Source organism: Mandrillus leucophaeus, unplaced genomic scaffold, assembly GCF_000951045.1.
Source record: "Mandrillus leucophaeus isolate KB7577 unplaced genomic scaffold, Mleu.le_1.0 Scaffold198, whole genome shotgun sequence".
NCBI classification, from domain to species: domain Eukaryota; kingdom Metazoa; phylum Chordata; class Mammalia; order Primates; family Cercopithecidae; genus Mandrillus; species Mandrillus leucophaeus.
The window spans coordinates 4579710-4594616 of NW_012102009.1; the positions used below are offsets into that span (position 1 = coordinate 4579710).

General features: G+C 51.0%; 1 protein-coding gene across 1 annotated transcript in view; it reads right to left on the reverse strand.

Annotated features, from left to right (window-relative positions):
• GDF6 (growth differentiation factor 6) overlaps window positions 1–14907 on the reverse strand; it is a 16906-nt gene that overhangs the window by 840 nt on the left and 1159 nt on the right. Inside the window, exons 2-3 of the mRNA XM_011978686.1 lie at window positions 14732–14903; window positions 6–139 (exon numbers count right to left, since the gene is read on the reverse strand). Coding sequence (XP_011834076.1) covers window positions 6–139; window positions 14732–14903 — 306 coding nt within the window. The remainder of the gene's footprint in view (window positions 1–5; window positions 140–14731; window positions 14904–14907) is intronic.

Consider the following 14907-nt stretch of genomic DNA (forward strand, 5'->3'; position numbering starts at 1 on the left):
CCGGCTGGTGGCCCCCAGGGCGCTGAGGGCGCCTGGCGAAACAGCCGCAGCTCCGCGCCCACCAGCTCTTCTTTGTCTGAGAGCATGGACACATCAAACAAATACTTCTGTCTCCGGAGAGGAGTGTGCGAGAGATCGTCTGCGAGATAAAAAATAATTACAGTCAGTTTCACTTAAGGGGGAGATCAGCCCGGTGCTCTTCGGCCGCCCCGGGAGGAAAAGGGCGGGGAGTGGGGGCAGGTCGGCCAGGGAGTCCAGCTTGCCCGGCCCGGGGCCTGACCACCCCGGCTTCCCATCTGGCTGGTGCATGGCGCGGGGAAGGGGGCGCGCCAGGGCAGGCCCCCTCCTCCGGGTCTGCTCCGGACTCTCAGGGCGGAAGTCGGTGGCTGCTGGCGAGGCGGCGGCGGCCTACCGTGTTTTCCCCCCCAGAAGGCTTCGTAACCACTAATGTGTCCTTTGTGGTCTCGAGCCTGGGCCGTGCTTCCCCCAGACCTTCTCCAGGCTGGGCTGGCTGGTGCTCGTTCACGTCTCAAATGTCACCTCCTCCAAGTAGCCATCCCTGACCACCCTGATCTAAAGTAGCCTCTCCAGGTCCCTATCACAGGACTGGCTTGATTATCTTCCCAGTACTTAGGATTATCTACAATTACCTTGTTTATTTTTATCTCGTTAGTAGTCTGCCTTTCCCAGAAACACTCCGCCCGCCTCCACCAGCCCACAGGAGCTAGGCCGATGTCATAGTCCGCCTTGCTCCCCTCAGTGCCTAGGGCGGTGCCTGACCTGGAGCACACGCCCCTCGGTTAAGTGGGAAACTTCTACCGCAGTGAGTCTTGATCTGGCTCACTAAAATGTCCTGGAGAACTGAAAAACTTCCAGGGCCAGGGCTTGATTCAGCCTATTGAGTCAATGTCTAAGGACAGGACTGGGCATGGGGTTTTTTTTTTTTTTTTTTTTTTTTTTTTTTTTTTTTTTTTTGGTTAATTCCAAGATGATTTAAAGGTGCAGTTCTAGTTTAGACTCACTAGTCTGGGGTAACACTGCTGCCCATCAGGCGGTTTGGGTGGGTCCAACAGTGCAGGCAGAATGAAGAGCTGGTGAGGGATTTATTTATGTATTCACCAATCACTAAACAACAAACAAAAGAGCAATGAAGTTTCAGAAGTATTGGGGACAGGGGGTGAGAAGTGAACAAACACACCTTGCGTCTGTCCATTGAGAACATCCTGCAGTCAATGAGAAAAATATATACCTGGAAGGCAGAAAACCTCAGCCAGGGACAATTAGACACACACACACACACACACACACAGAGAGAGAGAGAGAGAGAGAGAGAGAGACTTTCCCATCTCTCCTCCCACTTCCAATCTAAAATTCTCTCGCTTTGCAACTATTCCTGAAGATAAAAGGTTTGGTCATAAGTGAGAAAAAGAAATTTAGGACAGGTGAGGTAGGGGAGTATAACAGGCTTTTAAAATCCAAGGCAAATTCTTCAGAACCAAGGCAAAACTGGACTTCTTTTTTGACACATTTGTGCACGAAGCCAACTCCACTTCAATGTGCAAGGCGGAAAGCTAACCAGATTTTTCTGGGCTGCCTTCCCATAAAATATTTACAACCTAGCAAATACAAAAATCCCCAAAGCCCCCAGCCTTCCCCAGAAGCTAGTAAAGTTTGGGTCGATTTCAATAGTAAAAGTGTCACTGGGCCCAGCATCCAAGCCTCTGTACCAGTCCAGATGTAGCCCGGGGGCGCTGGCTCTGGAGCCTCAGCCACACCCAGTTTGTACTCGGGGCTGACCGTAGCATTGTCTGGTTCACTCTTACACACATGCCCCAACCTGAGATGGGGTGTGGGAAGGGTTAGAGAGGTGAAAAGGGAAAAGCTGCTGCAGGCAGTTGATTTATGGAAGCCAAGACCTTCAAACCGACCAGGGTCACATTAAAATCAGGGGGAATTCAGCACACTTTCTTCTCCTTCAAAGAAACCTGTGTCTGACAATGCTCAGCCACCACCCAGATCTCTGGACCTACTGCCTTAGGCTTGGCTTCCTGCCTCTCTCCCCAAACTAAGGATGAGATGAGAGCAACAAATCTAAGGCACTTGCTGCACTAGCTAAATGTTGTTAGGGATAACATATTTCTAATCTATATCCACCTGCACAGAACAGTTCTGAAAGGTAATTACTTGTATTATTCTCATTTTACAGATGAGAAAACCAAGGATTGGAGAAATTAAGGTATTGCCAAAAGTCAGACAGCTAGAAAGTGATGAAGCTAAGAGCCACATTTATGTCTATTTAATTCAGAGTTGGAGCATTTAGCCCCTAAGCCCCATTGCCTCTCCACTGTAGTCCAGGTACTAGAGTCTAAAAGTAACCAGAAGTGGCCAGTGTATAAGGGGAAAAGAGTCCAAATTATTTGCAGGGCTTGCTAGGAATAAAATCTAGGCTCCCTTAGGAAATCATTTCCATCTTTGCTTACACAACTCTTGAGATAGTTTGCCACTGGCTGCAGTGCATTAGGCAGGTGTAAAGAATTATGATTTATTTCTCTCTCATGCAACATGGGAGAATCAGCCTGCTTTTGCTTTTACTCTTTTAAAATATATATATGTGGGCCAATAAATGATTAATTTGCACAGCTGAGTTAAAACTGAGGCAAGCATCTGTAGAGAAAGATCTCTTACTGATTCTGCAGCCTTAGGATTTCTGATGATCTTTCCAGCAAGACCAGCCCACCCCTACCCTTTCCAGGTTTCAGTGCAAGAATGCAAATGGGACTTCAGCTAATTATCTGTTCTCTTCCTACACCAGGTCTATCACCTACTTCAAGGGCCCTCACCTGTGTGCATGTGGCCACTCCAGCTCACAGCTTAAAGCTGTGCACAGTTTCACAGGTGCACACATCCGTGTTGTGATCTACCTTCGGGGAAACTGAATGGATGAAGAGTCTGTCCAGACCCTGCAAGTGAGCTTAGGGATATTTGGGCAAGAATTCTACAGCCCAGGTATCTGGAGCTTGGCCTGGAAAAGTGACTCTTAAAGCCACTAAATCTGCAGTGGTCTTTAAATCTGAATCGTCAGCATCTCATAAGCACTTGCTAGAAATGCAAATTCTCTCTGGCTCTAGAGGCTTGTGGTAGGGTCTAGAATTTGCATTTCTAGTAAGCTCCCAGATGATTCTGATACTGCTGATCCAAGGAATTACTCTAAGAACCACTGATCTTAGTGGGGGTTGTCCTCTAGGTTCTTTGAATTCACAACCAAGTAGGGAGGAGCACCAAACAAGGTGCTGCAAAGCATAGGGCCAGGGCAGCATCTAAGGCAGTACTCACCAGGACCAAGTCAATTCTACCTCTCCCAGCCCATTCCTGGCCCCCAAAGCGACCCCCATTTTTTTATCCTTTCAGCCACAAGTTCTTTCCCCGGGTCTCCAGAACCTCTAACCCCTAAACAGAAGATCCAAGAAGGTGGCTCCTCTGTGCGCCTCCCCTGCAGACCACATTCCCCACCTGTCTAAACCTGCATCACAGAAATAGCTCAGAGGAGGCATCCAATCTGGGAATTGAATATAACACCATGCACTGTTACCCTGAAGACACTTCCCCTGCTGCATGCTGACCTGGCATCACAGAGCCTGGCTCAGCTGCCATGAGCCATCTGTGGGCAAAAAGCCAGTCCTTCATACTCCCTTCCACAAGCCTCCTCTCCCATTAAGTCTTGTATAAATGAAGACTGATGTCATCAAATGATCCTCTCTCCCACCCCTTTGACTAAAAAAACATGCACTTATCACTTCAAAATCTGTGGCACTTTCCCACATCCTGGAAGTGAATCCTATGCTTTGGGCCCTTAAATTGAAATTGACCAGAAATACATGGTGGAAACTTTTTATTTCCCTTTTACTTTGCATCAACCTGGTTTGTTACAGCTTATTCACACCTCTGCTAACAGTGTTTGCTGAATATTAGACATACAAACATTTCCAGTTACAATTGCTGGATTTGGGCTTATCTTCTTTCCCTGGCAGGTGCATAGAGAAGGGAGGGGGAAGAGAGAAAAATAAGAAGGAAGGAACAAACCGTGGCATATTAGAAGATACTCCTTCATAATGGTCAACAAGTTGGTAAAAGGCTGAAAGCACTTCAAACATATGTTTCTGGTGTAGAATTTAGGAAAAATTTAAAAGAGGGGAGATGTTGATCAAAGGGTACAAATTTTCAGTTAGGGTGAATATAAGGTAAAAAATAAAATTTTAATTAAAAAAAAAAGAAACCAAGAGAAGAAATGGTATCTATTTGCAAGGTGAGTACCATTGCTCCCATTTTAAATGAGGAAGCTGGCTTAGAAAGGAAAAGGGCATCTGTTCACGGTCACAGTACATAGTTGGAGAAAGTTGGAGTCGCAAACTCCAGAGCGGAAAGGAGAAGATGCCCTCAATGCCAAAGGCCAGACGCCCGGGAACCTCAGCCCCAGGAGGGCGGCATGAGGGAGCGACACGCAGCTGCAGGACTCTGTGCGCCTGCCCACTCCAGGCTGCCCACTCCAGCCCCAGTGCCTTCTGCTGGGGGCTACTTCCTTGAGCTAGCCTGTAGAGGGTTTCCAAAAACCAGAAACTTCCTTTGGTTGGAGGTGGGAAGGGCCCGGCATTGCATTTTCCCAAGACATCTCTGAGATATATACTCAGTTTGAGGTGACTTTTGAGAGTCCTAGTTGGATTTTGTCACTTGCCTGGCTGTGCAGCCACGGTTCCAGCTCTCCAGATTTGCAGGATTCTTGGCACGGCTGACTTTGGGTTTCACGAGATTCCTCCGCGCGCAACTGGCTCTCATCTCTGAGTACGCAGTGACCCCGGACAGTTACTGGTCAGGCGTCCCGCCACGCCTCCCAGCCATGTTCTCCGGTGGCACAGGCCCCGCGACTAGGCCACTGTTCAGAAAGTCGAGAAGATAGTGGACTTTCCCACCCCCAACCCCCAGGCAGGGAGAATCACCCATCTTTGCAAGAGAAACTCTAGGCACCTTTCCCTTATCCCCTCATTTTAGAGCTAGCAGCAGCATTGAGCGCTTGTAGGGCACCACCTTTGTGCTAGGCACGTGCTCAGAGCTTTAATGGTCTCTCACTGAATCTTCACAGCGAACGTCTAAGGTCAGGCCTACTGTGATACTCACTTATGGATGAAGAAACTGAAATTCTAAGAGGTATCTTGCCCATTGTCTTGAAACTAGCAAAGGAACAGGTGTTGAAGGTCCTAATTCCAAGTGCCCTGATCCCAGTCCTGCAGCCATGCCTCTCTACCAGGGTCCTGTTCGGGCAGGCAGCCAGGAAATAGGACATACCTTCATCATCAATGTAATCAAGGTGGGCTGGCTGGGTTCCCCCAGGATTTTTTTCTTTTCTTTACTACAAAGAAGACCTCCAAGCTCAAAATTCATGACTGGGCTTAGAGTCATTTTCTCAACTAGGTCTCTCACCTTCAGCACTGCACTGAGGGGGCAAAGTCCATCAGGTTGGAAATAGAGCCAGGTGTACTGGGTGAATAAAAATGAGCCACCAACCCCTCCCCCTGGAGTGTGAAGGGCTTTAAGGGGAATCTGTGTGCCCGAGGAGATACTCATCCTGAGTCAGGCCTCTGTTGAGATCTGAGCTTTGCAAGCTGCTGATGCATTGCTAGCATTCTTACTGAGATGTGAGTTCAGGAAGCAATCCATACAACTCACCCTTTCCAGGGTGCTCTTTCTTAACCCCAGTGCTCATGCCTGACCCCCCAGCATAATAATCGTAAGAGCAAACACTGATGTAGCACTAAATTTGTGCTGGGCATGATCTAAATTCTCAACTTGTAGTAACTCATTTAATCCTCAAAACCACTTCTGAGACAGCCATCATTCTAAACTAAAAGAGACAGCTTGAGTAACTGGCTCAAGATACTAAGTAGTAGAGCCAGCAGTCTGGCTCCAGTATCTGTGCCACCACCCTAGACATCCTAGCCCTGATCTCTGTGCCTTGTAGAAACCCTGAGAAACTCTTCCATGCTCCCCGTGCCTGGAGGGAGGGCATCAATGCCTGGCCGACAAGAGTCACTCACTTCAGCAGAACTGCAGCAGTCATTCCTTCAGCAGAAGAAATGTCGATGACTGGACTTGTGAAAGAATTTAGGAGGAAACTTAACAGGGCTACAGAGGGGTGCAAATGAGATAAGGTGTGAGAGAAAGACTTCTGAACGCAAATGTCAGTCATTACTGACAATGTGGAACGAGCATAGGAATTTAAAGTCTAAGAGACATAAATTTGAGTCCTGATCTGTGACTTAGTGGCTGGGTGACCTTGGGTAGACTGGGTCACATAATCTCTCCCAGCTTCATATGCCTCAGCTATAAAATGAGAGAACCACCTCTACCTTGCAGGATCATTATAAAGATCAGAGTCAAAGTACTCAGGGATGTGCATGGTATGTAGAAACGTTCAATGAATGCAGCCAATATTTCTGTAACTACTTACATCTTCCAGGGGAAGGTGCACCTGTCCTCCTGTTGACTTCCTTTGAAATCCAGTTCTCTGGACTTCAATCCTTGTGGTCCAGGTGTCTCCACAAGATTCCAGAAGTGAGTGGAGGAAAGGTGCTAGGAAGCATGAGAAAGATGAAGACGCTTCCAGTTCCTGCTTATCTTAAGTCAAGTGAAAGTCAAGGCTCATGGAGGCTGCAGCATCACCTCATCATCCCGATTCTTCTCAGTCCTGTGAGGCCATATCACCACTGCTGTCCCTCCCACAGTGCCAGGTGAATAGACAACCTCCACCTCAGCCACATCAAGGATCAGGCCCTTCTTGCAGGTTTCCTCTTCTGCAGGGGTCAAGGTCAGTGACAGCGCTTGTGCTAACCCAAATGATTGCCAGGCTGGCAGTGCAGCCCTGAGAGGCCTGAGGATCCATTTCTTTCCCGGCTTTGGTATCCTTTAGTGGGGGCACAATCTGACCACAGGGCCAGTCTGGGGTGGGGATAGAGAGGCAGATGTTACTGATCTTCACTGTACAAAGGGCCAGACACATATTGATGGGGAGGGCTGCAATGGAGGACCCCTTGGGCTGCAGCATGAGGCCAGGCCTGGGTGTTTGTCACTTTTGAAGGAAGGTTTCATTGGCAGGTCTGTCCTCAGTGTGTGTTCCTTCTCATCGTACACTCACCAGTCCAGCTTTTCTCATGTCACTTGGCTTCCCCAGAGCCCTCCCCAATAGCTTGCCCTGTATTTCTCCTTCCAAAGACTAGAGGGGTCCAAGGCGAGTCTTCCACGGAGTCTTGGAGAGGCTTTTCCACTCTCTCCCTCAGGCCTCCCAGATGTAGGCTCTTCTCTTCCTGAGGGGCCTGGGCCTTGTAGACTCCACAAGTTAAGTGGTTCTGGTGGCCTGCCTGGATCCCTCGGAGAAATCCCAGTATTGGTATAGCAAGCTCTGGCTCAAGGTGAGGCAAATGAATGAGAGTGGAGAGAAAGAAAAGAAAGGGGATCCTCGAATCCCACTCAACTGAAAACAGCTTCGCACCCCTCACCTCGGGACCTCAGCATGGCCTTTAATGGCCTTAGCTCTAACCCCAGGATGCCTGTTTCTGACAAGCAGTGATGACTAGAGAGGAGCCCTCTCCCCTGAGTGCTGATCACCGCATCAGGAGCTCCAAGGCGCTTTAGGGAAACTTCTTTTGTCTTTAGAGGATGAAACAGATTCATTTACAAAGTAGTTTTCCTGAACTTAGTTAATGACCCTGATGGCCGCGTGCTCTCTTGAAGGGCCAGAGAGGCAAAGCTGAGATCAAGGACACTTCACTGTGCTTCTCTTTTCAACGGGGTCCCATTCTGGGCTCCCGACCATAGCGGCTCAAATCTTAATTTGGCATCACTACAGATGAAACCCAAACCGAAGCTCTCGTACTGTTCCCGCGGTGAGCCCTCCCTCCCTCCCCATCTCACCGCGGCGGCGCACGCGGCCTGCCCTTCCCCGGGGGCCCGGACCTGGGGGGTTGGCTAGGGGCGGCCTTCCCTGCACTGTCGACCGGTAAGTCACCCGGGAGCCCAGGGGAGCAACCAGGTCCTCCAGGAAGGCTAGGGGAGTGGAAATGGAGGAATCCTCAAGCTGCCATCGGAGCTGGAATATGATCGGGAGGCTTGGCTTAAGTTTTGAAATCAAAAGTGGAAGGAAGGGTGTCCATTTTATGCGGCTTCCGCTCCCTGACCAGTTCTGAGGTTGCAGGTGGGGATGAGGGTTCAAACTGGCTTGTAGTCGCGGGGAGGATATTGGACTCAGTGCGCAGGAGAAACCGCTGTGCTGTGCCCTTTAAAGTGCTGGGCCGGGTGCAGCCTGGGAGGAAGGGAGAGCCGCAATCTCTGTCTGCGGCGTTCATATAGGTCTGACTTTCGAAACAATTTAGCAAAATGAGATTCGTGGGCCTTAGTCTATGCCTAGTTAATTTCCCTCCACACTGAGCTTCGGAGCGGCAGTGGGCTGGGAAGTGGAGTGGGAGCTGGACCAATTTGCCTAGAAGTCAGGTTTGAAAAGCAGGCGCACCGATTCCCCTGAACTCCTACGTTATTCAGGGATGCTCTCCGCATCCCACTAAAGCCAATCCCCTGCGCTGCCCCTGTTCCCGCCCTCTGCCCTCTCCCCAGGCTAAACCGGCCTGGGCTAGAGGCCCGCCCCTTGCCTCTTTCACGCCCACTCTCGGGTCCCTAAACCGTGCCCCGCCCCCAGGCGCCGGGGCCACTAGCGCCGCAGCGCGCGCTTCCCTAGGAACGTTGTCCAGCGCCGCCCGCCGCCCGCCCCTTCCAAGCTCTTGCAGCCCCTCACCCCAAGTGGACCCAACCCTCAGTCCCCAGCAATGCTAATGGACTGTCTTAGAAGGCAGAGAACGGCAACCCTGGAACCCATTAGTCCAAGGAGGACCTATTTAATTTCTGTAAACAGGAGATACTATTTAACAGACTTTGAGCTTAAAAATAAACAGCCAGGGCTTGGGGTGGGGGATGGAGGGATGTCAAGCAACGGAATGGCACGGTGAATCCACATTCCGGCATTCCACACCTCGAGGGCTCGGCTCGATTCAGTCCCCTGGTCCAAAGAGCGTCGTTTGACCCGGGTTATTCAATACCCGAGGGGTTATCGAACTAATGCCCTTCCTTTTACTTAAAAGCGCCCAAGGATTATTGTTGATTTGCTCTGGGGCACGCAGTAGTCCTAGCAGGAAACAAAAATTCTTGTTCTGCCCTGTTTCTATCATGCCATCTTCCTCTCCACCTCTCCATCTCATTCCCTTCTTCCTTCTCCCCCACTGCCCCAGAAAGACGTCACCACGTTCCAGGAGGTGTGTAAGAACCCCAAGGACTCCAGCTAAGAAAAACATGTGGTGTTAGGGCCTCCGATGCAGTGCCCTGCGTTCCCCGCGGGTCCAGGTGACACGCATCCTCTCCGGTCGGAAAGAGGAGCTTTCAAGTCCTGATTGAATTGGGGGGTGGGGAGGGAGGAGAAGAGGGATTCGCAAGGCCTGTCGTGATCTGTGGTTTGAGTGACTTTTTTCTTTTAATGCGCAGAAACCACAAGGATGTTTGAGCAAGTTTTTAGATCCCCTCCCCCACCGGCAACTCCACCGCGCAAACTCCCAGAGGCCCGAGAGCCTCCCGCGTTGAGGAAAACGCTATGTCCGTCTCAGATTAGCCTACTTTGCCAAGGAAATTCGCCAAGAATCCCTGCGCAACCTGCGCTCTCGCTGTAGAACATACTAGGTGGTCTTTCTTGCTCTCTTTTTAGAAACTTCTTGCTTTTCCCTATAAGGCAGACCTTAAGGCCTTAAGTATTGGAACTGCAATAACTGATGTTTAACAGCAAGTCAGTGGCTAAGAGTTTGGTCTGTGGCCTTAAATATGCCTTAGTTATTCGAACCAGAAGAGCAAAACAAACTTTTAGTTTAAGACTTCTTTCCCTTACCCCCGGGCTTTTTGCAGGACCTTCCAGTTCACCTGGCTGGAGGAGGACCCTGAACCTGGACGGTGGCGCAAACTCCGTGTCCGCGCCCATGCAGGCGCACCCTCACACGCACACACTTGAACGCTTAGCAAACCTTTTCCAAGGCTGTTCCCTCTTTCCGGGGAAATAAAGCCTAGATTGGAACCTTCTGCCCAGCTTCCTCATTTGGCCGTCTGGTCTGCATTAGTGTTTTTATAAGGGACTCAAACAAATCGAATACAAGGTCACCAAATAATTAACAGTTGTGAATTCCCTCCGTCCCCATTAAAATACTTCCCTGCTTATATTTCATTTTCGGTTTGCCAACGACAACAGGGTACCGGCAAAAACACTGCCGAGTTGATTACACCACTCTGCGGCCCAGGTCCACCCAGAAACCCGCTGTTTTGCATAACATGAGGTACCAGATGAACTTCAATCGCGAGGGAACTACGCAACTCTCTGAATGCCCTACCCACAGCCAGGCTATTCCTAGAATGGTCCTGCTCTGCCCTTTGATAATCACGACCCAGAAGGTGAACGGAGAAGCCAACAAACAATCAGTGGCAAACTGTCCTGACAGTTATTTCTAGGGCATCAAGTTCTTCAAGGATGTTCCCATCTCGTTTTGATTTTTATCTGTTCCTTACCGCCTCCTTTTTGAGAGTATTATTACAATAAGAAAAAAGTAAAGGGTATTCTTATTTCAAAGTAATCTGGAAACCTAACTCACAGTAATAGTCTTAGAATTATTTTGGTTCTCTCATTCTTGAGAGTTGTTTTTTCCCCTTGTTGAAATTATGTGGCACTTTTCACTACATAAACTGAAAGTCTGAGTCTCTCACTCTCTCTCTCTTTCTCTCTCTCTCTCTCTCTCTCTTGCTCTTCCTCTCTATCTCTCAGCCCTGCTGAATTCATAGAACTAATTGTCTGGCTTTCTCAGGCCCCAGGGCTGGGGGTCCAGGGCCCCAGGACTAGTAGCCTTTTAATGAGTTATTTCATGAGCAAATTGTAATTTCACCATATCCAACTTTGTCCATTCTCATCCCATGATGGCACTGAAACACATATGCACACACCTTCTCACCTTTATGGATCCAACATCATTTTAAAAGCACAATATAAGAGCATTTTTTAAAATCAGGGATAACATGGTTTGTGCCTCTGCTAAAATAAGAACAGGAGGCAGCAAGGCACACCAAAATTCAGACCCTCACATCTAGTTTCACTCACACTCCTAACTCGGTCTTAAGTGACTGCAGACAAATTATTAGACTGGGGGAAAATCTTTCCATTTTTTGACTTCCGCTTCTTGTCACCATCCATTAGAAACCACCTCACCCCTTAAATTATCTATGCAGTGCTCTAGTTAAATATGCAGGGTCTCGAATCTTATATGAGCCCCACCTCTCACTAACTGTGTGACCTCAAGCAACTTGCTTAACTCCTCTGTCTTCTTTACTTCACCTGTAAAACGTGGTGGTGATAGCGTTTTCCTAGGAAGTGGTTGTGATAACTAAGCGAAATAATTCATGCAACAAAATTTAGTGCAATACTTGGTACACAGTAAATTTTCAATAAATCGCGATTACTATTACTCCTAGGTGTCTGGAGAGCATACTGAAAGAAGGGACCTGTTTTAGGTTTTTGTTGTCGTTGTTGTTATTGTTGTTGTTGTTGTTATTGCAATAAGTTCTCCTCCTGGAGGATAGGGAGAAGTGGCCAGGGATGGGGTAGTACAGAACTTGCTTTCTTTATAAACCTAAAGCGTCCTTCGTTCACTTTGGGCAGAGTTTATGCCTGCTCTCCCACTCTCAACGATAGGCTTCAGGTGTAACTTTGGGGTTTCCGGGGTACGGAAGGCTTTTTACAGAGCATATTGCCCATGCCTCCTGGACTGGCTTCGGGGCTCCTTTCCTTTCCTTCGCTCCTCCCCTTGGGGGACCCCTGGCTCCTCCGAGCCAGGCCAGCCCCACTCGACGGCGATTTAAACATCCCTTAGGCGAGGCGGCAAGTTAGCGCTGCTGGTCCAGCTCTAGGCGGGCCGCTGCTCTTTCCTCCCCGCCAGGCTGTCCACGCTTTGGGGGAGGGGACCTTAGGGGGTTTGGCGCGGTTAAGAGCCCCACGTGAGAGGGGCGGAAGTCCTCGCCAGGAGCCGGGGATGCGCGGCTGGCGGGTCCCTTCCATCACGGGAGACGAGACACCGTTTGATGTGTTATGACATGAACCCTCAATTAGATCGCTGAGTTGAAACACTCCAATCAGGGGCCCGATGCTAAGCAAGCCCCGGAAGGTCCAGCCTGAGGTCACCGCCGGTGACACATCAAATCAAAATCAGTGAGAGGGAAAGTGAGGCTTTCCCTTTATCAAGCTGGGGCTGCAGCCAGCAACGCACCCCCTCCTCTACGCACCCCTCCCGCCCGCGGCTCCGCACTCCTTCACCCCCGCGCGGCGTGCGACAAGCCGCACCGCCTTCCCAGTCAACGAACTGCCTTTCTTCGCATTTTCTGGGAACCTGGAGACGCCGAGAAGACCGTGCCTTTGAAGCTGCGGTCCGGGTGGTCATGCAGCGTCTCCTCCCGCTGTGGACCGCTCGCATCCCCAGCCCTCGACGGCATTCCGGAGTTGTAGCGGGCCTTGTGGATCTTGGTCCTGCTAGTCTGGAAGCCTTGGCTCGGGAACAGAGGCCTCCCCAGACTCGGTGCACATGCAATCCCTCCTCTATCTCCAGGATCCGGGGCTCACAGCGCAGTGGCGGGGGTGGGGGTGGGGAAGCTACAGGGCAAACTAGGGTAAAGTGATTTCTCGTCTACGCCGGATTTGGGGCCCCCCAAGACTTCTCCCCATCCGTTGTCTTAATGCCACAGGCTTCCGGAGACACCTCCGAACAGCCCTCAGGGTCTTTTGGTCCTGTGCCAAACTCACAGGGCACAGCGAACCAGTTAGGGTGCCCACTTGGGCGAGGGGCGGAGATTCTTGCCACTTTATTCCCAGGCAAAGAAAATCCGCGCCCAACCGCCGGCCAGCCTAGGCCTCTGGCACTTCTCTTGAGGAAGGGCCTCTTGAGCAGTCTTCTCTGAGCTTCCTTAGCCTCCTTCCGCAAGTGTAGTACTGAAAGTGCACGATTAACAGAGGACTTGGAGGCACAGAAACAACTGTAGCAAGGCGTGCGTCGTGGGGAGGGTTGGTGAGCTGCACCGGCAACACGGAGGCCAGGGACTCAGTTGCACCACTACGAAGAAGCCACGTGTCTTTGCAAAGGTGACTTTACTAGTCCTAAAATCACCATAAAATACCCGGCGTTAATTTGCCCTCTGGACCTTTCAGCAGCTCATGAACCTCGCTGACCTCAGGCTGCAGCGGCTAACCCGACGTGGGCAGGACCCTGGAGCAACGAGCGCGACTACGAGTGAGAGGCGGGGACTGGAGTCAGGGAAGAGCCTGGGGCTGGGATAGGGGGGCGGGCGCCGTTAGCCTGCTCTAAAAAGCTTAGGAGATGTGCGAGCACCGAGGGTAGCAGTGGCTGAAGCAGCTTCCGAAACCCGAACCCCAGCGCTGCAAGGTTTCTGGGCAACCCCACTTAACTGGGAGCAGGTCAAAGTTATGGAGCTAAGTCTAGAGAGGATGGAGGAGTGGATATCTGCCTAAATCTCATTTATCCCCTCATTTTCTTCCTTCTCTTTCCCCTTCCTTTCCTTTTTCTCCCTTCCTTTCCTGTCTCCTTCCACATTATTGTCTCTCTCCTTTAGGAGCTGAGTTTCCGATGCCTGTGGATCCTTCCCTAATTTCTGGGACCAGAGGTGGTGCGAGGTTTTCTTGAGGGCACTGGTCACGCTGCAGATCAACGCCGGTGACAAGAAGGGGCCGCAAGGGTTTCCGCAGACACCCACACATACAGGCGCCCCCACAGAGGGTACCAGGGATTTCCCCGACCCCCACCAGCCCCCAGGAATAGCGCAGAAAGAGGAACGTCGCCTGGCTGAGAAAGGTGGATGGGCATACTGGTGTACCTTTGTGTATTAAGTACCCACAACCTCCGAACTTAGCCGTCCCTGTCCCGGCCCGCCCAACTGCTGCTCCGCATCTGCAGAAACCACTCGGGTTGAGGCCTCGGAGCAGCCGGGAGCGCCACGCTGGAGCAAAAAAGCCGCAGGGCGCAGGGCTACAGCCCGGCTGACCACCTCCGCACCCAGCGCGGGGACCAACCGAGAACCCGCGCGGCGTCAGGACCAAGGGGCTGCCCGACGCCACTCGTGGACTAGCTCCTCAGACTGTGGGATTCGCTAGTGCCAGCTTTGCCCAGGGCTTTCCAAGGCTCTCTCATGCCCTAGATCTGCCCCAGCAGCTCAGGCCTTGAACTGCGAACCCAGTATCCCAAGACACCGATTCCATCAGTCCCCATCCCGACCCCTCTCCAGCCGGGTTCATCCGCCTGCTGCCTCCCGTCCTCCTCGTTTCCCCCACCAGCCACCAGACAAGCGGCAACCACGCCGCCTTCTGCAAAAGAGGAAGAAGGAAAGAAGGGAGAGAGAAAAAAAGAGGGGGAAGGAAGGGAGGATTAGAGACGAATAGAATCTGCAGCCGCATTCAGAAACTTACTCGGGCTTGAGAAAAACAATTTAAGAAAAGTAAAAGGGAAGTGTCCAGAGTGGGAAGGGAATTCACAAATGCAGCCTCCGGCGGGAAGAGCGCCCTGGCTGCGGAGCTCCAGCAGGAAGGGAGTCGAGCGTCTTGTTTGCCACTTACCTAGTCCCCTGTCTACAAAGCTGGTGATCGTGTTAGCCGACTTGGAAGACTGGAAAAAGCTGGTATTGATGCCCAGCTTCTCGGCGATGGAGTAAGTCCTGTAGATTGACAGCATGTACTCGTGGGGCACCACGCGCGGACCCCTGCCTGGCGGCTCCTGCGCCCGGGGCTGCTGA